General features: G+C 46.4%; 2 protein-coding genes across 7 annotated transcripts in view; one reads left to right on the top strand and one right to left on the bottom strand.

Moving 5' to 3' along the window:
- The window catches only part of LOC134353257 (amiloride-sensitive amine oxidase [copper-containing]-like), a 29,743-nt gene extending 19,941 nt beyond the window's left edge, over window positions 1-9,802 (top strand). Inside the window, exons 3-5 of the mRNA XM_063061291.1 lie at window positions 5,310-5,598; window positions 7,784-7,916; window positions 9,524-9,802. Of these exons, the coding sequence (XP_062917361.1) occupies window positions 5,310-5,598; window positions 7,784-7,916; window positions 9,524-9,790 (689 nt within the window). The 3' untranslated portion in view covers window positions 9,791-9,802. The remainder of the gene's footprint in view (window positions 1-5,309; window positions 5,599-7,783; window positions 7,917-9,523) is intronic.
- A 716-nt stretch (window positions 9,803-10,518) lies between these two features.
- The window catches only part of LOC134353203 (potassium voltage-gated channel subfamily H member 2-like), a 63,003-nt gene continuing 48,958 nt past the window's right edge, over window positions 10,519-24,563 (bottom strand). For 5 of the 6 annotated variants that reach the window (XM_063061237.1, XM_063061230.1, XM_063061223.1 and 2 more), the window contains 5 exons: window positions 24,216-24,309; window positions 21,891-22,136; window positions 21,241-21,418; window positions 20,320-20,479; window positions 10,519-10,755 (listed from right to left, as the gene is read on the bottom strand). In XM_063061237.1, the coding sequence (XP_062917307.1) occupies window positions 10,528-10,755; window positions 20,320-20,479; window positions 21,241-21,418; window positions 21,891-22,136; window positions 24,216-24,309 (906 nt within the window). In that variant the 3' untranslated portion in view covers window positions 10,519-10,527. The remainder of the gene's footprint in view (window positions 10,756-20,319; window positions 20,480-21,240; window positions 21,419-21,890; window positions 22,137-24,215; window positions 24,310-24,563) is intronic. The other variant, XM_063061246.1, reaches the window with a different exon arrangement.

The raw sequence follows: 24,563 nt of genomic DNA, 5'->3' as shown, positions 1-24,563 counted from the left end.
CAGTGGCTATGCCCCTTGACAATAAGTACTCCTGTTTGAGTACTGTTGGGGAGGATATTTTACCTGGGGGAAGCAACAGCGGCCGTGCCTCTGGCACAGAGTCCGGCCCTGTAGCTCAGAAGGGTAGGGAAAGGAAGAGGACGGCAGTAGTAATAGGGGACTCGATAGTTAGGAGGTCAGATAGGCAATTCTGTGGATGCAGTCAGGAGACCCGGATGGTAGTTTGCCTCCCTGGTGCCAGGGTCCAGGAAGTTTCTGATCGCGTCCAAGATATCCTGAAGTGGGAGGGTGAGGAGCCAGAGGTTGTGGTACATATAGTTACCAATTACATAGGTAGGAAAAGGGAAGAGGTCCTGAAAGGAGAATATAGGGAGTTAGGAAGGGAGTTGAGAAGAAGGAACGCAAAGGTAGTAATCCTGGGATTACTGCCTGTGCCACGCGACAGTGAGGAATGGAATGAGGTGGAGGATAAATGCGTGGCTGAGGGACTGGAGTAGGGGATAGGGATTCAAGTTTCTGGATCATTGGGACCTCTTTTGGCGCAGGTGTGACCTGTACAAAAAGGATGGGTTACACTTGAATCCTTGGGGAACCAATATCCTGGCGGGGAGATTTGCAAAGGCTACTGGGGAGACTTTAAACTAGAATGGTTGGGGGTGGGAATCAAATTGAAGAGACTAGGGGAGAGGAGGTTAGTTCACAAATAGAGAAAGCTAGTAGACAGTGTAGAGGGAGGATAGGCAGCGGATAGAGAACGGGAGCCCTCAGACCGAAGATGTAGGGGAGAAGGAAGAAAAAGATAACAAAGTTGTTTGCACCATTAGGGATAAACAGAGAGTAAGAGGTGGAGAGTTTCTTAAATGCATCTATTTTAATGCTAGGACCATTGTAAGAAAGGTGAATGAGCTTAGAGCATGGATTGATACCTGGAAATATGATGATGTAGCTATTAGTGAAACATGGTTGCAGGAGGGGTGTGATTGGCAACTAAATATTCCTGGATTTTGTTGCTTCAGGTGTGATAGAATCAGAAGGGCAAGAGGGGAGGTGTTGCATTGCTTGTCAGAGAAAATATTACAGCGGTGCTTTGGCAGGATAGATTAGAGGACTTGTCTAGGGAGGCTATTTGGGTGGAATTGAGGAATGGGAAAGGTGTAGTAACATTTATAGGGGTGTATTATAGACCACCTAATGGGGAGCGAGAATTGGAGGAGCAAATTTGTAAGGAGATAACAGATAATTGTAGTAAGCACAAGGCTGTGATTGTGAGAGATTTTAATTTTCCACACATAGACTGGGAAACCCATTCTGTAAAAGGGCTGGATGGTTTGGAGTTTGTAAAATGTGTGCAAGATGGTTCTTAGCAGCAATACATAGAGGTACCAACTAGAGAAGAGGCAGTGTTGGACCTCCTGTTAGGGAATGAGTTAGGTCAGGTGACAGAGGTGCGTGTTGGGGAGCACTTCGGGTCCAGTGATCACAATGCCATTAGTTTCAATATAATTATGCAGAAGGATGGGACTGGACCCAGGGTTGAGATTTTTGATTGGAGAAAGGCTAACTTCGAGGAGATGCGAAAGGATTTAGAAGGAGTGGATTGGGACAATTTGTTTTATGGGAAGGATGTAACAGAGAAATGGAGGTCATTTAAAGGTGAAATTTTGAGGGTACAGAATCTTTATGTTCCTGTTAGGTTGAAAGGAAAGGTTAAAAGTTTGAGACAGCCATGGTTTTCAAGGGATATTGGAAACTTGGTTCGGAAAAAGAGAGCGATCTACAATAAATATAGGCAGCTTGGAGTAAATGAGGTGCTCAAGGAATATAAAGAATGTAAAAAGAATCTTAAGGAATTAGAAAAGCTAAAAGAAGATATGAGGTTGCTTTGGCAAGTAAGGTGAAAATAAATCCAAAGGGTTTCTACAGTTATATTAATAGCAAAAGGATAGTGAGGGATAAAATTGGTCCCTTAGAGAATCACAGTGGACGGCTATGTGCGGAGCCAAAAGAGATGGGGGAGATTTTGAACAATTTCTTTTCTTCAGTATTCACTAAGGAGAAGGATATTGAATTGTGTAAGGCAAGGGAAACAAGTTGGGTAATTATGGAAACTATGATGATTAAAGAAGAGGAAGTACTGGCGCTTTTAAGGAATATAAATGTGGATAAGTCTCCAGGTTCTGACAGGATATTCCCTAGGCCCTTGAGGGAGGTTAGTGTAGAAATAGCAGGGGCTCTGACAGAAATATTTCAAATGTCATTAGAAACAGGGATGGTGCCGGAGGATTGGCATATTGCTCATATTGTTCCATTGTTTAAAAAGGGTTCTAAGAGTAAACCTAGCAATTATCAGCCTGTGAGTTTGATGTCAGTGGCGGGTAAAGTTGATGGAAAGTATTCTTAGAGATGGTATGTATAATTATCTGGATAGACAAGGTCTGATTAGGAACAGTCAACATGGATTTGTGCGTGGAAGGTCATGTTTGACAAATCTTATTGAATTTTTTGAAGAGGTTACTAGGAAAGTTGACAAGGGTAAAGCGGTGGATGTCGTCTATATGGACTTCAGTAAGGCCTTTGACAAGGTTCCACACAGAAGGTTAGTTAGGAAGGTTCAATCGTTAGGTATTAATATTGAAGTAGTAAAATGGATTCAGCAGTGGATGGATGGGAGATGCCAGAGAGTAGTGGTGGATACCTGTGTGTCAGATTGGAGGACGGTGTGTAGCAGTGTGCCTCAGGGATCTGTACTGGGTCCAATGTTATTTGTCATATATATTAATGATCTGGATGATGGGGTAGTAAATTGGATTGGTAAGTATGCAGATGATACTAAAATAGGTGGGGTTGTGGATAATGAAGTAGGTTTTCAAAGCTTGCAGAGAGATTTAGGCCAGTTAAAAGAGTGGGCTGAAAGATGGCAGATGGAGTTTAATGCTGATAAATGTGAGGTGCTACATTTTGGTAGGACTAATCAAAATAGGACATACATGGTAAATGGTAGGGCATTGAAGAATGCTGTAGAACAGAGGGATCTGGGAATAATGGTGCATAGTTCACTGAAGGTGGAATCTCATGTGGATAGGGTGGTGAAGAAAGCTTTCAGTATGCTGGCCTTTATAAATCAGAGCATTGAGTAGAGGAGTGGGGATGTAATGTTGAAATTGTACAAGGCATTGGTAAGGCCAAATTTGGAGTATTGTGTACAGTTCTCGTCACCGAGTTATAGGAAAGATGTCAACAAAATTGAGAGTGTACAGAGAAGATTTACTAGAATGTTACCTGGGTTTAATCTCCTAAATTACAGAGAAAGGTTGAACAAGTTGGGTCTTTATTCTTTGCAGCGTAGAAGGTTGAGGGGGGACTTGATAGAGGTATTTAAAATTATGAGGGGGATAGATAGAGTTGATGTGGATAGGCTTTTTCCATTGAGGGTGGGGGAGATTCAAACAAGAGGACATGAGTTGAGAGTTAAAGGGCAAAAGTTTAGGAGTAACATGAGGGGGAACTTCTTTACTCAAAGAGTGGTAGCTGTGTGGAATGAGCTTCCAGCAGAAGTGGTTGAGGCAGGTTCGATGTTGTCGTTTAAAGTTAAATTGGATAGATATACGGACAGGAAAGGAATGGAGGGTTATGGGCTGAGTGCAGGTCGGTAGGACTAGGTGAGAGTAAGAGTTCAGCATGGACTAGAAGGGCCGAGATGGCCTGTTTCTGTGCTGTAATGGTTATATGTTATATGATTATATAGGCTAGCCAATAATATAAAAGAGGACACCAGAAGCTTTCTTTCAGATGTACAGTATAAGAGTAAAAGAGGCATGAATGGAGATCGGACCACTGGAAAAAGATGCTAGAGAGAGAGAAATGTGGGTCAAGGAAACGGTGGATGAAATTAATCAGTATTTTTCCATCAGTCTTCTACAGTGGAAGACATCAGCAGCGTGCCAGAACTTAGAGTGTCACGGGATATAAGTGAGTGTAGCTGCTATTATTAAGGAGAAGGTGTGGGAAATCTGAAAATTCTGAAGTTAGATAAGTCACCTGGACCATATGGTCTGCACCCCAGGGTTCTGAAAGAGGTAACTGAAAAGATTGTGGAGGCATTAATAATGATATTTCAACAATTACTAGATACTGGAATAGTTCTGGAAAACTGGAAAATTGCAAATGTCACTTGACTCTTTAAGGATTGAGGCAGAAGAATTGAAATTCTAACCCAGTTAGCCTAACTTCAGTGTTTGGAAAAACACTGGAGTTCATTATTATGGATGTGGTTTCGGGATTCTTGGAGGCACCTGAAGGCAGGGTTTTCTTAAGGACAAATTTTACCGAACAAATCTGTAAATTCTTTGAGGAACAGACAGGCAAGGTAGACAAAGGAGAGTCAGTGGATGTTGTTTACTTGGATTTTCAGAAGGCTTTTGACAAGGTGCTGCACGTAAGTAAGCTTAACAAGATAGAGCCCATGGTATTACAGGAATGGATAGAAGACTGGCTAACTGGCAGGAGACAGAGATTATGAATAAAGGGGGCTTTTTCTAGTTTGATGCCAGTGACTAGTGAGGTTCCACAGGGGTCAGTATTGGGACTGCTTCTTTTCACATTATATGTCAATAGTTTGGACGACAAAATTGATGACTTTGTGGCCAGATTTGCAGATGATACATAGATAGATGGAGAGGCAGGTAATGTTGCAGAAGCAAGGAGTCTAGGGAAGGACTGAGACAGATTATGACAATAGGCAAAGAAGTAGCAGATGAAGTACATTGTAGGGAAGTGTATGGTCATACTGTACACTTTGGTAGAAGGAATAAAGGGGTAGACTAAGGGAGAAAATTTAGATACCAGAGATGCAAAGGGTCTTGGGAGTCCTTGTGCAAGATCCCCTAAAGGTTAACTTATAGGTTGAGTCAGTGGTGAGGAAGGCAAATGCTGTCTTAGCATTCATTTTGAGAGGACTAGAATATCGTTTAAAACTGAGAATGTATGTGGAGAGGATGTTCCCTATAGTGGGAAGAGCAGAGGACCAGAGGCCACAGCCTCAAAATACAAGGACGTCCCCTTGGAACAGAGGAGGAATTTCTTTCACCAGATGGTGAATCTGTGGAATTCATTGCCACAGATGGCTATGGGGGCCAAGTTATTGGATATATTTAAAGCTGAGCTTGCTAGGTTCTTGATTATTAAGGTGTCAAAGCTTATGGAAATAAGGCAGGAGAATGAGAGGGATAATAAATGATGAAATGGCAGAATAGACTCTGAGTTGAATGGCCTAATTCTGCTTCTATGTCTTATGGTCTTGTGGTCCACAGGAACCCACAACAGCTTTGAAACATTGGAGGTCAAGCTGGAGAACATCAGCAACCCTTGGAGGACAGGGGACCACATTGTGCAGTCTCGACTGGACCGGGTACAGAGGGCACGTGAGCGGTCAGCTGCCTTCGCTTTCCGCAAACCGCTGCCCAGGTATCTGGTCTTCTACAACCCTACACAGCAGAACAAGTGGCAGCACCCACGGGCTTATCGCATCCAGATCAACTCTCAGGCTGACCGCGTCCTGCCACAGGACTGGAAGGAGGAGAAGGCAATTACCTGGGCAAGGTAAGGTCACTGACCAATCAGGAGCAAATTCCAGGTGTGGCATCAGACACTTCATAAACCTGAGATCAATGGGAGGACCCTCCAGTCCAGCTCAGAGTGTGGGTGTAGTGTAAGGGAACACGCCCTTTTGCCTATCAAGTCCAAACTGACCAAAAACTCAAGGGCACACAAAATAGTGAGAGGTAAAAGATCTAAAAGGAACCTGAGAGCACATTCTTCATCCAGACGGTGGTGGGGGTGTGGAACGAGCTTCCAGATGCAGGTAGAATTCCATTTAAAAGACACTCGCACAGGTACACTGACAGGAAATGTTCAGAAATGGGACTAGATTAGATGGGAACCTTGATCAGCATGGACCAGGTTGGCCAAAGGACCTGTTTCCATTCTGTATCACATAGAATAATACAGCCCTTCAGCCTATAATGTTGTGCCAAAATATTAAAGCTAATGACACCTAATGACTTCTGCTGACACAGTGTCAATATGCATCCATTCCCTGCACATTCATGTGCCTATCCAGATGCCTCTACTATATTTACATCTACCACCATCCCGTGCATCACATCCTAGGCACTCATTACACCGTTTTTAAAAATAAAAATCTTGCCCCTAGCATTTTCTTCAAACTTACCCCTCTCACCATAAATACATGCCCTCTTCTTTTCAGCACTTCTACCCTGCGGAGAAGAACATTGGCTGTCTGCTCTGTCTCTGCCTCACATAATTTTATAAACCTCAGCCTGCGCTGCTCCGTAGAAAACAGCCCAAGTTTGTCCAACTCCTTGTTGTAGCTCATGCGCTCTGATCTACGTAGCATCCTGGTAAGCCTCTCCCGCACCCTCTCCACAGCCTTCCCGTAAGGAGGCAGCCAGAGATGAATACTCCAGGTGCAGTCTAACTGGAGTTTTATAATGCTACAAAATAACTTCCCAACTCTTGAACTCTTGTTCCTCAACTAATTGCCTTACGTCTTCTTCACCACCCTATTAACACTTTCAAGGAGCTAAGGACTTGGACCCCAAGATCCCTCTGTACATCAACACTAATAGGGGTCCTGCCATTAACAGTGTACTGTCCACTTACATTCGATCTCCCAAAGTGCATCACCTCACACATGCCTGGATTAAACTCCCTCTGCCATTTCCTCCCCCCATATCTGCAATTGATCAAGCAATCCTCCTTGCCACCCCCAACCTTTTTATTCTGGCATCTTCCCCCTTCCTTTCCAGTTCTGAAAAAGGGTCTCACCCCAAAACGTCAACTGTTCATTAATCTCCATAGTTGCTGCCTGACCTGCTGAGTACCTTGTGTGTGTTGCTTTGGATTTTCAACATCTGCAGAATTTCTCCTAGTTATGATCTATTGTATAAACCACTGTAACCTTTGCCAGTCTTCTATGCAATCCACAAACTTACTGACCTTGCTACCTACGTTCTCACCTAAATTGTTATTACCGTATGTGATAACAGTGGAGCCAGCACCAGCACCAGTCCCTGTGACGCACTCCTGGTCCAGTGTGAACAACAACTCTCCACCGTACTCTCTGACCACAACCACCAAGGCAGTTCTGTATTGCACTGGCTGCTCACCTGTATCCCATGTGATCTCACCTTCTGGACCATGGTACCCCACCTCATATCACCCACTCTCCCACTTTCTGTCTCCTTCACACTCTCCCTCTCTCTGTCACATTTCTCTCCTCACCCTATTCAAACTCTCTCTCCCTCCATCTCTCAGACATTATGTTCCTTTCTCTCCTCCTGCCATACCTTTCTCTCTCTCGTATCTTGTTTGCTCCCTTTTCCCTCCCTCATACCCTGTCAATACTCATTTTTCATCTCTCCTTCCATCCCTCCCCACACCCTTCTCGCTTCCCCTGCCCCCACCCTCACTCTCTTTCCCGCCCACTGTCTCTCACACACCTCACACTCTCACATACTGCAAGTATTTCCAGTCCTGGCCACCCCATCTCCGTCCCCTCTGCTCTCCATCTCCCTCCATGACCCTCTCTTACACCCTGTGAGTAATTGTTCTTCCTTCCTCTCTCACTCTCCCTCCCTTTCTCACATATTAGCTCCTCACCCTCTCTTGCCATCCCTCCCGCCCCCTGTCCCTCTCCCATGCCCTATGAGAAGCTCCCCACTCACCCTTGCTCTCTGCTCCAGTGATGACTTCCCTGTTCCAGGTATCACTTGGCTGTCACTAAATTCCGGGAGAATGAATGTTGCAGCAGTAGCCTCTACCTGCAGAACGACCCCTGGGATCCCAATGTCAGCTTCGAGACATTCATTCACAACAACGAGAACATCACCAACCAGGTAGGCATCCAGGGTTGGAGGGGAACGGTGGGGGGTGGAGGGCGAATGTCTCCTCATAATGTCCCCACTGTTTGATGAGAGTGCGACCAGGAACAAAGGAGGAAATGTGCCTGGAATTGGAGGAGGTAGAGGAGGCCTTAACTTAGTTTCAGTATTCATCAGTGAGGTCATCATAAAACAGGCTGATATGCTGGAACATGTCGATGTTAAGAAAGATGATACGCTGAAACTTTTGAAAAAGTTCCATGGGGCTGGATGGGATATGCCCCAGGTTACTACAGGAAGCAAGAGAAGAGATTGCCCTGTCTTTGGTGATGATCTTTGCGTCCTCACTGGCCACAGGAGTTGTACAAGAAGATTGGAGGGTGGCAAATATTATCTCTTTGTTGAAGAGAGGTAATCGGGATAACCCTGGGAATTTAGACCAGTGATTAGTGGCGATAGATTGGAGAGGATTCTGAGAGGCAGGATTTATGATCTTCTGGCAAAGCATAGTGTGATTAGCATCAGTCAGCATGTCTTTGTGAGGGGCAGGTCGTGCTTCACGAGCCTGATTGAATTTTTCAAGGAAGTAACAAAACAATTTGACAAAACAAAGGCAGAGCAGCAGATGTGGTGTATGTGGATGTTAGTAAGCCGTTTGACATTCCCTCATAGTAGGCTCGTTTGGAAAGTCAGAAGGCACGGAATCCAGGGAAACTTGGCTGCATGGATTCAGGACTGGCCTTCCGGCCCTTCCCACAGAAGTCGGAGGGTGATAGTGGAGGGAGTGCATTCTACCTGGAGATCTGCAACCAGTGGATGTTCCACAAGAATTTATTCTGGGACCCCCTGCTCTTTGTAAATTTTATAAACAATTTCGATGAAGAAGTGGGGGGAGGGGGTTATTATTTTTGCACATGACACAAAGATTAGTGGTGTTTTGGATTGTGTGAAAGGTTGTCGTGGGTTACAACAGCACATTGGTGTACAGCTGCAGCTATAAATGGAGTTCAATTCAGAGAAGTGTGAAGTGTTTCAATTAGAAAGGTCAAAGTTGAAGACAGAGCACAAGGTTAATGGCAGAATTCTTTGCTGTACAGAGGAACAGAGGGATCTTGGGGTTCTCTCAAAGTTGCCATGTAAGTTGATATGTTGGTTAAGAAGCCATGAGGATAGGCTGAGTGAGCTGGACTTTTCTCTTTGGAGTGAAGGAGGATAACAGCAGATAGGCACATGGATGAAAAAAGTGGACGGCTAAGTGGGAGGAAAGGGTTAGATTGACCTTCGTAGGTTAAAAAGTCAGCACAACATCATGGTCCAAAGGTCCTGTACTGTGTTGTATTGTTCTATGTTCTATAATGGTCGGAGGAGGGGAAGAGTGGGCTCCAGTAATGGGGAGCAGAGATGTCCCCTAATAACAGGAGAGATACACCAGGTTAATGTGGGGAGACAAAGGACAGACCCAAGAATGAGGACTGGAGGACACAGAACTGACTCCAGTGGGGGGAGAGTGCACAGTACTTAAGGTGTGACAGCTCCCAGCAGAGAGTTTTCCAGAACGTTCACCCCTCACCCCCCGTCATTCCCAGGGTTACTGATGGAGTCTCCACTTCTGCCTGTTTCAGGATCTAGTTGCCTGGATAACAGTCGGCTTCCTACACATCCCCCATGCTGAAGACATTCCTAACACCAGCACTCCAGGAAATGCTGTGGGGTTTCTCCTCCGCCCCTTCAACTTCTTCCAGGAGGACCCGTCAGTGGCCTCACGGGACGTGGTTATTGTTCGGCCAGATGGGCCCGGTGTAAATGTCAAGAGGTGGACGGAGATTACCAGTCACCAGTGTCCAGCCACTCGTCCTTTCACCTACAATGGCACCTACCTTCCGATCTGAAGAGCACTGTCCATGGCCTGGCAGGACTGGGACTGTAATTGACAGCCACATTTCTTACCAAACCCTCCCCCATCACCTGCACACAGTCACCCCTCTTCAAGTCTTGCCACCCTCCAACAACTTCCCCCAACACCCTCACAGAGTCACCCTGCCCAGACCTTACCAAACCCCAACAGACCAACACAACCCCTTGCTCCAACATCCTGATACAGTTGCCCCTCCTCAGGCCTTACCAACCCACAGCACCCTGCACCAATACTCTCCGTCACCCACAATCACTCATCCACAGTTGCATCAACACCCATTCCCCAGCACCCGTAATAGAGTCAGCCCTCCACACGTCCCTTCACACACCACCCTAAACCAAAACACTAGACCCTCTCTCCCAAGCACCCCAGTCACCCACACCACTCTTATCCAACTCCCCCCATCACGTGGCCTCTCCGCGACTGGTTAATCTGCTGAGTGCCAACAGTTTCTGCGCCATCAGTGGTGAGGTTGAAACCTCGGGATTTATTCGTATTGAAACACAGAATTAAATCATCTTCCAAAGTTCATCAGCAGTCGGTAATTTCATCTCCAATTCAACAGTAAAGGAAGTGTTTCCTCAGCCTTCAGGTGGGAGGCCAGCAAGTTGTTAAATTTACCGCACAACCTTTTCTGCTGTCGTCTCAGTTGGGACTCCCTGGAACACTCATCTGCCACTAGACCACCCCCTTCTCCCCACCCACAGCCCATTAGCTGCCGGGATTAGAGGTAAACCTACGGGGCTCCGGAATGTTCCAGGGGACTGCCCGCTGCTCGGGCATTGATTGCCGACGTCCAGGGTGTCCTGAGTCTTCAACAGCCAGTGCTCCGCCTCCTGTCCCCTCACGCTGGGTGGGGTGGGGGCCACACCCATCCGACATGTTGTTCCCCCACGGATCTCCGTCACAGAAAGGGGCCAACGTCTGCCCTGCAACACCCTGGAACACAGAGAGCAGGGGTCAGGACAGCAGAGATGGGCTGAAGAGTGTATCCCCACATGACGGCCCTGTCACAATCCCTGAGGTGCGGGAGCCCCCAGCCCAGGTACCTACAGCCCACTGGGCCAAGTGAAGTAAGTACAGAGGGAGTGGATGCATTGGTTAAATCTTCCAATCCACCCTGATGATCATTGAAAGAATCTACAAACTGTCCACATGGCACCAGGGTTCAACAACAGGACGTAATTACTGGCTAATCTCTTCCCACATCCATTGCTGGAAATATCACAATCAATGTATAAGGGGAGAGATGGATGGAAAATGGTAAGGAAGGGCTTCCAATTTCCCCGTATCTGGAGTTGCAGAGGTTTTTTTCCAGGTGCCACCACAAGGTGAGGATATAGGCTAACGGCTGTGTTGGTGCATGGATAGAGGGCTGGCCTCGGGCAGGAGGCAGTGTGAGGGGGTAATGGTGACCTGTGGCTATCATGAGGACGAGTGCCGGGGATGGAACTGCTCACAATAAATTTCCCTGACTTGGGGGAAGGGAGTGAAGATACACATGTGTGAACAGCACAGGAACAGGTGGGAAAGAGGAAAGAAATAGTTTACTAAGAGATATTGGTAGGTCAATAATTGGGAACATGATTGCCGAGTGCCCTCATTACCATCTCGGGTGACTTCAACCATGTTACCATGGCTAGAACACTGCCCAGCTCCACGCAGTATGTGAGCTGTACAACCAGAGGGGAGAGGACTCTGGGTTTGATGTCCACTAACGTTAAGGAAGCATACAGCTCCTCTCCCCTCCCCCAGTGGGAAGGTCAGTTCACAACCTGGTGCATCTAAAACCCTGCTACATGCCTCTGGTGAAGAGTAAACCTGCAACCTCGAGGACAGTGAGGAAATGGTTGGAGGAGGCTTATGAGGCGCTCCAGGGTTGTTTTGAGGTGACAGACTGGCAGGCACTCTGTGAGCCACATGGAGAGGATATTGATGGGCTCACAGAGTACATCACTGATTACGTCAACTTCTGTGTGGACTGCAATGTTCCGACAAGAACTGTCCTTTGTTATTCAAATAACAAGCCATGGGTGACAAAGGACATTAAGGACATCCTGAACGCTAAAAAGAGGGCGTTTAGAGATGGAAATAGGGAGGAGCTGAGGGCAATACAGAGGGACGTGAAAGCCAGGATCAGGGAGGCTAAAGACAGGTACAGGAGGAAGCTTGAGTGGAAACTCCAGCAGAACAACAAGAGAGGGGTCTGGAGGGGGATGAGGACCATCACTGGGTTCCGGCAAACTAGCAACAGAGTAGCTGAAGGCAGTGTGGACAGGGCCAATGAACTTAACCTGTTCTTTAACAGATTTGACATTGTGGCCCCTGCCCATCCCCCACGAGCCATCTGTTGTCGGTCCCCAACCAACACACATTCCACTCTCCCCTCCTACCCCTCCTCACAGTCCCTCACCCTGCTCTCATGACTATACCCCTTCCCCACACGAAACCACCACGGTGGGCTTCACAGCTGAACAGGTGAGAAGACAGCTGAAACGTCTCAACCCAAGCAAAGCTGCAGGACCGGATGATGTCAGTACCAGGGTGCTCAAAGCCTGTGCCCCTCAGCTATGTGGAGTACTTCGCCATGTATTCAACCTGAGCCTGAGGCTCTGGAGAGTTCCTGTACTGTGGAAGATGTCCTGCCTTGTCCCTGCGCCGAAGACGCCACACCCCAGTGGCCTCAATGACTACAGAGTGGTGGCATTGACCTCCCACATCATGAAGACCCTGGAGAGACTTGTTCTGGAGCTGCTCCGGCCTATGGTCAGGCCACACTTAGATCCCCTCCAGTTCGCCTACCAGCCCCAACTAGGAGTTGAGGATGCCACCGTCTACCTGCTGAACTGTGTATACGCCCACCTGGACAAGCCAGCGAGCACTGTGAGGTTCATGTTTTTTGACTTCTCCAGTGCATTCAACACCATCCGCCCTGCTCTGCTGGGGGAGAAGCTGACAGCGATGCAGGTGGATGCTTTCCTGGTGTCATGGATTCTTGATTACTTGACTGGCAGACCACAGTACGTGTGCTTGCAACACTGTGTGTCCGACAGAGTGATCAGCAGCACTGGGGCTCCACAGGGGGCTGTCTTGTCTCCCTTTCTCTTCACCATTTACACCTTGGACTTCAACTACTGCACAGAGTCTTGTCATCTTCAGAAGTTTTCAGATGACTCTGCCATAGTTGGATGCATCAGCAAGGGAGATGAGGCTGAGTACAGGGCTACGGTAGGAAACATTGTCACATGGTGTGAGCAGAATTATCTGCAGCTTAATGTGAAAAAGACTAAGGAGCTGGTGGTAGACCTGAGGAGAGCTAAGGTACTGGTGACCCCTGTTTCCATCCAGGGGGTCAGTGTGGACATGGTGGAGGATTACAAATACCTGGGGATACGAATTAACAATAAACTGGACTGGTCAAAGAACACTGAGGCTGTCTACAAGAAGGGTCAGAGCCGTCTCTATTTCCTGAGGAGACTGAGGTCCTTTAACATCTGCCGGACGATGCTGAGGATGTGGTGGCCAGTGCTATCATGTTTGCTGTTGTGTGCTGGGGCAGCAGGCTGAGGGTAGCAGACACCAACAGAATCAACAAACTCATTCGTAAGGCCAGTGATGTTGTGGGGATGGAACTGGACTCTCTCATGGTGGTGTCTGAAAAGAGGATGCTGTCTAAGTTGCATGCCATCTTGGATAATGTCTCCCATCCACTACATAATGTACTGTTTGGGCACAGGAGTACATTCAGCCAGAGACTCATTCCACTGAGATGCAACACAGAGCGTCATAGGAAGTCATTCCTGCCTGTGGCCATCAAACTTTACAACTCCTCCCTTAGAGGGTCAGACACCCTGAGCCAATAGGCTGGTCCTGGACTTATTTCATAATTTACTGGCATAATTTACATATTACTATTTAACTATTCATGGTTTTATTACTATTTATTATTTATGGTGCAACCGTAACGAAAACCAATTTCCCCCGGGATCAATAAAGTATGACTATGATTGAACACCTTGAAGTCCACATGTACTATGTCTCAATAGTACTACGGACTCAATAGCGAAGGGAACAAACAAAAGATTCTGTGGACATGACCAGGGTACTCGGGTGGTATGTTGCCTCCCAGGTGCCAGGGTCAAGGACGTCTCAGAACGTGTCCACAACATTTTGGAGAGGGAGGGAGAGTAGCCAGATGTCTTGGTATGTATTGGTACCAATAATATAGGAAGGAAAAGCACAGAGGTCTTGAAAAGAGAATTTAGAGAGCTAGGTAGAATGTTGAGAAGCAGGACCTCCCGGGTAGTAATTTCTGGATTGCTGCCTATGCCAGTGAGGGTAGAAACAGGATGACTTGGCAGATAAATGCATATGGCTGAGAAGCTGGTGAGGGGGGCAGGGCTTCAGGTTCTTGGATTATTGGGATCTCTTCTGGGGAAGGTATGACCTGTTCAAAAGTGACAGGTTGCACCTTAACCCAAGGGGTGGGGGTGGGGGCCAGTATTCTTGCGGGCAGGTTTGCTAGAGCTAATTTGGCAGGGGGTGGGAACCAGAGTGAAGGGACTCAGGATAGGACGGATGGTTTAAAAAAAAGTGAAAATAACGTGCAGGTCAGACTGTCAGGAAGGGCAGGCAGGTGATGGGACTTATTTGCAGCCAACAGGCTGAGTATCAAAACATTAAGTTTGTTACTTTAATGGCCAGAGGATCCATTTTATTGAACTGGAAGGAGACCAACCATCCTACCACATTTCACTGGTTTTCCCAAACTATATCATGTTTAAATCTAGAAAAAATCAGAAGTGACATTTTTGGTCCTTTGGTTAAATTAGAAGAGATTGGAAACCATTTATTCAACATTTTCATATGATGTAATTTGACCTTTCCGAATCTTTCTTATTAACTTAATATATATGAATAGAGGAGCGGAGTTGACGACATTATTGAACGTGTTCGATTTAAGATATTGGTCCAGCCTTGTCTTGTTCCGTTTGCGCTTTTTCTGGGGTTTAGTATTTAGTTTTTTTTGTTTTTTTTGGGGGGTGGTTTTCTTTGTATTATTTTTTCTCTATGATTGACTATATTAAGAGTTTGGAAGTCTATTACACCTGTATTATTTGAAATCTTTTTTGTACATGTTTATCAACGATAAGATTATTCCAATCTCTCTGTATTAATATTGTTATTCTGTTTATAATTTTGGAAAATGTGTGGGCACATGGCCAAGTGGTTAAGGCATTGGACTAGCTACCTGAAGGTCGTGAATTCGAGCCCCAGCCGAGGGAACGTGTTGTGTCCTTGAGCAAGGCACTTAATCATGCATTGCTCTGCGACGACACTGCTGCCAAGCTGTATGGGTCCTAATGCCCTTCTCTTGGACAACATTGGTGTCGTGGAGAGGGGAGACTTACAGCATGGGCAACTGCTGGCCTTCCATACAACCTTGCCCAGGCCTGCGCCCTGGAGAGTGAAGACTTTCCAGGTGCAGATCCATGGTCTCGCAAGACTAACGGATGCCTAATTTTAGAAAATTAATAAAAAGATTTAAAAAGAAAGAAAACGTTAAGAATGCAGACTCAGAAAGGACAGCAAATGTGATATTCAAGGTGTTGTATCTAAATGCGCTAGTATAAGAAATAAGGTGGATGATCTTGTTGCAATATTACAGATTGCCAGGTATGATGTTGTAGCCATTACTGAAGGATGGTTCTAGTTGGGAGCTGAATGTCCAAGATTACACATTATGTTAGAGGGATAGGAAGATAGGCAGAGGGGGTGGTGTGGATCTACTGGTAAAGAATGTCATCAAATCAGTAGAAAGATGTGACATAGGATCAAAAGATGTTGAATCCTTGTGGGTTGAGTAAAGAAACTGCAAGGGTAAAAGGACCCTGATGGCAGTTATATACAGGCCTCCCAACAGTGGCTGGGAGGTGGACCACAGATTACAACAGGAAATAGAAAAGGCGTGTCAAAAGGGCAATGTTATGGTAGTCATGCAACATTTTAACATGCAGGTCGATTGGGAAAATCAGATTGGTAATGGATCTCAAGAGAGTGAGTTTGTTGAATGCCTAAGAGATGGCTTTTTCGAGCAGTTTGTTATTCAGCCTACCAGGGGATCAGCTATACTGGATTGAGTGTTATGTAATGAACCAGAGATGATTAGGGAGCTTAAGGTAAAAGAACCCTTAGGTCCCGGTGATCACAATATGATGGAATTCAACTTGAAATTTGATAAAGAGAAAGTAAAGTCTGATGTAGCAGTATTTCAGTGGTAAGGGAAATTACAGTGATATGACAGAGAAGTTGGCCAAAGTAAATTGAAAAGAGCTTCTGGCTGGGATGTTAGCAGAGCAGCAATGGCGTGCGTTTCTGGGAAAAATGAGGAAGGTGCAGGACATATATATTCCAAAAATGAAGAAATACTCAAATGGTAAAATAGTACAACCATGGCTGGTAAGGGAACTCAAAGCTATTGTAAAAAACAAAAGAAAGGGCATACGACAAAACAAAAGTTAGTGGGAAGATAGAGGATTGGGAAGTTTTTAAAAACTACTGAGAGCGACTAAAAAATCATTAGAAGGGAAAAGATGAACTATGAAAGCAAGCTAGGAAATAATATCAAAGTGGATATAAAAAGCTTTTTTCCCCCAAGTATAAAAATAAAAGAGAACTGAGAGTGGATACGGGACTGCAAGAAAATGAGGCCAGAGAAATAATATCGGGGGACAAGGAGATGGCTGATGAACTAAGTGAGTGTTCTGCATTAGTCTTCACTGTGGAAGACACTAGCAGTGTGCCTGACGTTGTAGTGTGTGAAGGAAGAGAAGTGGGTGCAGTTACTATTACAAGAGCAAAGGTACATAAGTCATCCGGACCAGATGAACTGCACCCTGGGGATCTGAAAGAGGTAGCGTTTGAGATGGTGGTGGCATTAGAAATGATCTTTCAAAATTGATTGGACCCTGGCATGGTGCCAGAGGACTAGAAGATTGTAAATGTCACTCCACTCGTTTAGAAAGGAGGAAGGCAGCAGAAAGGAAATTATAGACCAGCTAGCTTGACCTCAGTGGTTGGGGAGATGTTAGAGTCAATTGTTAAGGAAGAGTTGATGGAGTGCTTGGTGACACAGGACAAGATAGTGCAGAGTCAGCGTGGTTTCCTTCAGGGAAAATCCTGCCTGACACACCTGTAGGAATTCTTTGAGGAGATTACAAGTAGGATAGATAAAGGGAATGTAATGGATGTTGTACATTTGGACTTTCAGAAGGCCTTTGACGAGATACCACATGTGAGGCTGCTTACCAAGTTAAGATCCCATGGTATTACAGGAAAGTTACTACCATGGTTAGAGCATTGGCTGATTGGTAGGAGGCAGTGAGTGGGAATAAAAGCATCCTCATCTGGTTGGCTACCAGTGATTGTTGGTGTTCCGCAGGTGTCAGTGTTGGGATCACTTCTTCTTATGCTGAATACGAATGACTTAGATGATGAAATAGATGGCTTTGTTGCCAAGATTGTAGATGATACGAAGATTGCTGGAGGGGCAGGCAGTGTTGAGGAAACAGGAAGGCTGCAGAAGGACTGAGACAGATTTAGAGAATGGGCAAGAAAGTGGCAAGTGAAATACAATGTTGGAAAATGCATGGTCATGCACTTCGGTAGTAGAAATAAATGTGCAGACTATTTTCTAAATGGGGAGAAAATCCAAAAATCTGAGATGCAAAGGGACTTGGGAGTTCTTGTGCAGAACAGCTTAAAGGTAACTTGCAGGTTGAGTCGGTGGTGAGGAAGGCAAATGCCATGTTAGCATTCATTTCAAGAGGTCTAGAATAGAACAACAAGGATGTGATGCTGAGGCTTTAAAAGGCACTGGTGAGGCCTCACCTTGAGTATTGTGAACAGTTTTGCACCCCTCATCTTAGAAAAGATGTGCTGACATTGGAGAGGGTCCAGAGGAGGTTCACAAGGATGATTCCAGGAATGAAAGGGTTATCATATGAGGAACGTTTGATAGCTCGAGGTCTGTACTCGCTGGAATTCAGAGGAGGGGATCTCATTGAAAGCTTTTGAATGTTGAAAGGTCTAGACAGAGTAAATGTGGAAAGGATGAGACACAGCCTCAAGATGAGGGGCACCCTTTCAAAACAGAGATGCGGAAAAATTTCCTTAGGGTGGTGAATTTGTGGAATTTGTTGTCACATGCAGCTGTGGAGGCCAGGTTATTGGGTGTATTTAAGGCAGAGACTGTTAGGATCTTGATTGGACTTGGCATCAAAGATTATGGGACGAAGACCGGGAACTGGGGTTGAGGAGGAGGAAAAAAGGATCAGCCATGGTTGAATGGCAGAGCAGACTCAATGGGCCAGATGAGCTAATTCTGCTCCTATGTCTTATGGTCTTATGCCTACTACTCTGTTCTCATTGACCTTCTTGGTTACTTCAAAAAACTCAAAGTTGTGAGACATGAACTCCCAAGCACAAAGCCATACTGACTCTCCCTAATTGACTTCTGACCTTCCAGAAGTACATGATATAGGTCTTATCCTTCACAATCCCTTTCAGTAACCTGCCTATTACAGATGTTAGGCTATCTACAGTTCCCAGGTTTTACTTTACAGCTCTTCTGAAATAAAGGGACAACATTACCCACCCTCCAATGTTCCAGCACTTGACGCATCATTACCAGCATTTGGAAATACAGGGGTTGGTCAGAGATAGTCAGCTGGCTTTGTGTGTGGAATATCATGTGACACCAATTTGACCGAGTTTTTGAAGAAGAAACCAAAAACATCAAAGACCCCCACTATCCAGGCCACAACATCTTCTCACTACTGCCATTGGGCAGGAGGTATAGAAGCCTTAAGTCCCATACCACCAAGTTCAGGAACAGTTATTTCCCTACAACCATTAGGCTCCCCGCTAGTTGTTTGTCAGTCTTTGTTTACATATTAGTTTTCATTAAATGTTATTGTATATCTTTTTTCCTGCAAATTCTTGCAAGAAAATGTATCTCAAGATAGTATATGATAACATATCTATACTTTGATAGCAAATTTATTTGAACTTTGAAATTTGAGGGTAGGGCAGTAGACATGGTTTATGAACTTCAGTAAGGCCTTTGATAAGTTTCCACATGGTAGGCTGCTGTGAAAAGTTGGATCTCATGCAACCCAGGAAGAGCTGGCGAACTGGATACATGGTTGGCTTGATGGTAGGAAGCAAAGGATGATAGTGGGAAGTTTTTTATTAGACTATTTTCCAGGGTAGGCAAATCAAGAACTAGAGGCCGTAAGTTTAATAGGAACTTGAAGCACCCCTCCCTTATTTAAAAACAAAGGATGGTGTATGTAGAATCAACAGTTAGAGGAAGAGGTTGAGACAGGTACAATAACAACTTTCAAAAGACAGCTGGATAGGTACATGAATGGGAAAGAGTTATGGACCAAACAAGGCAACTAGGACTAGCTTGACTGGATGTTCATCAAGTTTTATGCATCCTCTCGTGCAAAGACAACCATTTTATCCCATTTTCTCCTCTAATCTTTTTCCCAATTACTCAAAAACTTGTTTCCCCAGCTGTGACCTTTGCTGAGTGAAAGTGATCTTTCACATTGACTCCATCTCACCCACCTCATTATTTTATACATCTCAGCCTCGTCAAAGCCTCGTCATCTACAATTTTCCAGTCCTGCAGCATCCTGAAAATCCCCGCTGCACCGTCTCTAGTGCGATCATATTTCTCCTGGAATGTGGAGACCAGGACTGTCCCAGTGCTCCAGCTGTGGTATTGTACACAGTTGCAGCACACCTCCCTGCTCTGTGTCTGGCCTTGCTGACTCATCAATGCCTGCCTTTCCAAATTAATCCTGTCCTTCAGTATCTTGGGATAAATCTCTTCAGGTCCTGGAGTTATTCACCATAATGTTTTACAGAACACAGTGTACAACTCCTCCTCCTTATCATTGACATGCCTAGAATATCAACACCCCCTCCCTCATCTTACTTTTACCCATATCGACCCTGGTGAATACCAATGCCAGGTACACACTGAGGACCTCATTCACAACCTCAGTTCAGACCTAACAGACAAATGTACAGCCCTTTTCCCTCGCTCCCCCAGATTCCACCATTGGGGTAAATCATAGCAGACAACAAACACACCAGCCCACATGAGAGAAAACTGAACACCTCGTGGAAACTCACACAGTCACAGGGAGAATGAGCAAACTCCACAAAGACAGCACCAGAGGTCAGGATTGAACCCGGGTCTCAGAGGCAGCAGTTCGTGTGTTCTGTTGTGAGTTTGTTTTATGTGTGTGTGTGTGTGTCTATATTTTATATATATATATAGTACACACACATACACACACACACAAAACCTGGTCACAGGTCTTTCGGCCCACAAGACTGTACTGACATTCCCCATCATTCACACCAATCCAATTCCCTCAGTGGTGGTTGAGAGGTCCCACCCTAGAACTGCGCGGAGTGACCCACCTGAATGAGTGACACTGCAGCTGTCGGTGAGTCCTGACACCCATCGGGTGGCTGTGGGCAGCCAGTCGACACAGGGCTGTAGGCTGGAGGGGTCAGGACCAGGGGTCTCTGCAGCAACTGCAGAATGGTGGAGATATCAGCCATGACCTGGGACTCTAGTCTGGAGGCAGGAAGAGAGGAGGTTAAACAGGGTCAGAGGGCAGAGGTCCATCCTGCAGGGAGAAGTTAGGACTCAGTATATGGCCAGGATTCAGTCCTGGGTCATAGGGCAGACCTAGAGAAGAGGTAATGTATATTCAGACTTTTGTATCTTCTGCCTGGTGGGAGTGGGGAGAAAACAGAATGTCTGGGGTCAGTGGGGACTCTGATTGTGCTGTCGGCTTTACTGAGGCCTGGGTCACAGGTGATGTATATTCAGGCTTTTGTATCTTCTACCCAATGGGAGTCTATGGAGGGAAGACTGGTTGCATGACTTGCAGACCTTCTTCCACGACTCTGTACACTTTCTTGTAATTACGTGCCAAGCAGTTGGTGCTTTGATAAAAATTGACAAAAGGTTGAGGGGGGTATGCTAAATTTCTTTAGCCATTGGCAAGCTTTCTTGTTCGCTATTGACAAGCTCTATTGTTTTGCTACCTTGAGGGAAAGGTTGTTGTCATGACACCATGCTGTTAACCTTTCTATCTCCTTCCTGTAACTCCAATTCATTGTTATTTGAGATGTGACCCACTGTGTTGATTTCATCTACAAACATGTAGAAGCAGTTAGAGTGGAATCTGGCCCTGCAGTTATCAGTATAAAGAGGCTCGAGTAGGAGGCTGAGGACACAACCTTTGCGTCACCAGTATTAAGAATAATCTTGGCTGAGGGGTCAGTCCATGGTGAGGGGTCAGAAGTCAGAATGGGGTGAGGAATCATTACCTGGTTAGCTGCTCCTGCAGGAGCTGGAGCCTGCGGTTAATGTTGGCCCACTGGGTCCGGTTGGGAGTGGACACTGACCGGGGGCCTGAATGAGGAGTGACCGCTGGTCGGGAGCAGATGTCCTGCAGCAGGTGGGGAGTTGGTCCAGCCCAGAAACTGAAGATGTTGGAGAAAGGTCCTATGAGACACAAGGGGACATCGTCACTCTGGAGGAGAGATTGGACACACGAAAAGGGAGATCCATCATTCCACGGGAGAGGCAATAAGCCTGACGCACTGAGGATATCAGTCTGAGGGATGATCCTCACCGTGGCCACAGTTCTAACTGCTAATACCTACGATGCCGGTCAGGGTTGGCCAACGTGGGCTCTTCACATGCGAGGGAACCCAGTGCAGCCCCAGAGTAGAGGGAGCAAGACCTTCAGGGTAAGAATGGAAAAGCCAGACCTTGCCTGACATCAGCTGGTGTCAGGTCCTCATTGTCGTAGACACCGTCATTGAACCCTCTGATCCTGCTGTCAAAGAGACCCCCAGCCTCCCCATCTCCCTGGGGCTTCACCCCAACTCCCCTTGTGCAGAGCACACCATGCCCGAGCTGCAGTGTGACAGCGGTCAGTGTCAGCACCCCTTTCTGTGTCAGATCTCCCCACCTGTGCTGCCGGTATGGCCACTTTCTCTCTGCGACTCACTTCCCTGGATGATGAGGAAGTCGCTTTGCGTGGTGGAACACTTGAGTGGAGAGAGCTCAATGACCCTGGGGAAGGGGGCCGTGTGCTCCCGGTCTCTCTGCAGGGAGTGAGAGGGCGAGGTATTGTGCCTCTTCTCTCTGCCCACTCCACACATGACTCCTGGGAGAGTGTCACTCCACATTCGGCCCCTGTCCGGCTGGTCAGCGCCTGAAGCACAAAGCACACGTTAGTTAACAGTGGGTGCAGTGGTCAGTGGGTGACAGTGGCCTTGGACATTACTGCAACATCAATATTCTTACCACAAGGGTGTCAAGTCGCACCAGGATCAGCCCTGCAGGACAGGTCAGGGCCGGGACCTTTGCGGCTTGTAATTTTGTGTAAATGATTCTGATGAGAGATTGGGGGGTGGGGTTGATGAGCATAAGCAGTAAGTTGGTGACGTATGGGAATTGGTGAAGTTATAGATACTGAAGAAGGGTGTTTAATGATACAGTGGGACTTGAATCAGTTAAAAGAGCTTGGTGGGACAGGGATAAATGGAATTTAATGTGAACATGTGTAAGGTGATGAACTTTGGGAGGTCAGAGTCTGTAAGGACATAGAGAGTAAATAGCAGAGACACAAAGAACTGGATGAATGGAGGGACCTTTGAGTATAAGTACACAGCTCATTGAAAGTGGTGACAAGTAGGCAGGGTGGTGAAGAAGGCATTTGGTACAATTGCCTTCATGTTCTACAGCACTGTTGCAGTTGTACAAAACATTAACTGGACCACACTTGGAGTATTGTGTACAGTTCTGGTCTACGCACTGCAGTCTGGATGTGGCAGCAATAGAAAGAGTGCAAAAGAGATTCACGGGAACATTATCTGGAATGGATGGCTGTAGTTATTCGAGATTGGATAGTTTGGGTTTATTCTCACCCGTACAGAGAAGGCTGAGGGGTCACCTTACAGTGGTTTATAAAATTGAGAGGTATTGTTTGAGCAGATTGTCACAGTTTCTTTCCCAGGACAGGCGAGTTTCAAACTAGAGGGTACAGGTTTAAGTTGAGAGGGGAGAAATTTAAAAGAGATTTGAGGGTTAAGTTTTTCCATGCAGGTGGTGAATATCTGCAGCACACTGTCAGAGGAGGTGATGGAAGCAGACACAGTTATAATGTTTGAAAGGCACTTGGCCAGGAGTTGGACGGGAAAGGCTGACTAGTCAAGTCCAGTTGAGTACGGTGAGGTACAGTAAAAGCTCGCTCACAGCAGCATCACAGGCACCTAGGTACAGACAACACACAGAACATAAATTATACATAAATTATACCAGACAGTGAAGATAAAAGACTGTGCAAAACAGGGCATTATGCAGAGACAAATCCGTGCTAGTGCAAGAGGTGGTTGTGGGCAATTGCTGAGACAATGTGAAGTTGGTTCAAGAACTGAATGGTTGATGGGAAGTTGCTGTCCTTAACCTTATGGTGTGGGATTTCGGGCTTCTCTGCCTCCTCTCCGATGTCATGGCCGGGATGGTGGGGATCCTTTTGATGGATGCTGCCTTACTGAGGCTGGGACTGTTTTCCCTAGAGTGAAAGAAGCTGAGCGGTGACCTTAGAGACTTATAAAATCATGAGGGGTGTAGATAAAGTCAATGGTTACCATCTTTTCTTCAGGGTAAGTAAGTGTAGAACTGGGGGTCATGGGTTTAAGGTGAGAGGTGAAAGGTTTGAAGTAAATCCGAGAGGCAACCTCAGGGTGGTGGCTACATGGAGTGAGCTGCAGGGGAGCAGTAGACACGGGTACAATTACATTTACAAGACACTTAGCCGTTTGGATAGGGAACGTTTAGCAGGATAACGACCAAACATTGGCAAATGGGACTAGCTCAGGAAGGCACCATGGTCAGCTTGGACAGGTTGGGCCGAATCACCTGTCTCCATGCAGTATAACTCTGACTATGATCAACTATGTCCCTTCAGCCTATCTATACTAGCCCCAGGTGCCTGCATTCAAACCATGTTCTTCCATGCCTTGGATATTTGTGTGTCTATTTAATCATAGGATCGAACTCACTGCCTGCTCTGGCAGTAGGTTCCATATATCCCCCACTCTCTATGAAATATCTTCCCCTCACCTTAAACCACGGTCAAAGACCCAGCGTGTTCACTCCCTCCTGTAATTAACATCCACCCAACACCCCAACGTTCCTCAACACATCAGCAAACCTTGCTGGGGGCAATCCTGATCTCACCTGGGGGCTATCCCGTTCTTCCCCCTGTGCCCTCCACCCTGTCCCTCACCCTCAGTCTTCGTCCGGAATGGAAGCCTACTCCTGCGTGGACAGCCAGACACCGTCACCTTCTGACCCGAGCTGGAGCTCCGCGTCATTGAGGTCTGTGGGGAAAGAGGGAGTGACAGCAGGATCAGGGAAAGTTCCCCTTCCCCACACACATCCCAGTCCCTCCATACAGTCCCGTCCCACGGACCCCAACACCCCTCACATCCCACACCACCATATCCCTCCCCACCCACCAAACCCACTCCACATCCCTTGTGCATGCCTGCATGCACCTCCTCCCCCCCCATAGAGCAGGGACCGTCCCCCCAACACCACACCCCTCCCAAACCCTGTTCCCCCCCCCCCACCG

Source organism: Mobula hypostoma, chromosome 1, assembly GCF_963921235.1.
Source record: "Mobula hypostoma chromosome 1, sMobHyp1.1, whole genome shotgun sequence".
NCBI lineage: Eukaryota > Metazoa > Chordata > Chondrichthyes > Myliobatiformes > Myliobatidae > Mobula > Mobula hypostoma.
Note: the sequence above shows the minus strand (reverse complement) of the source record. Positions and strands in the feature narration are given on the sequence as shown.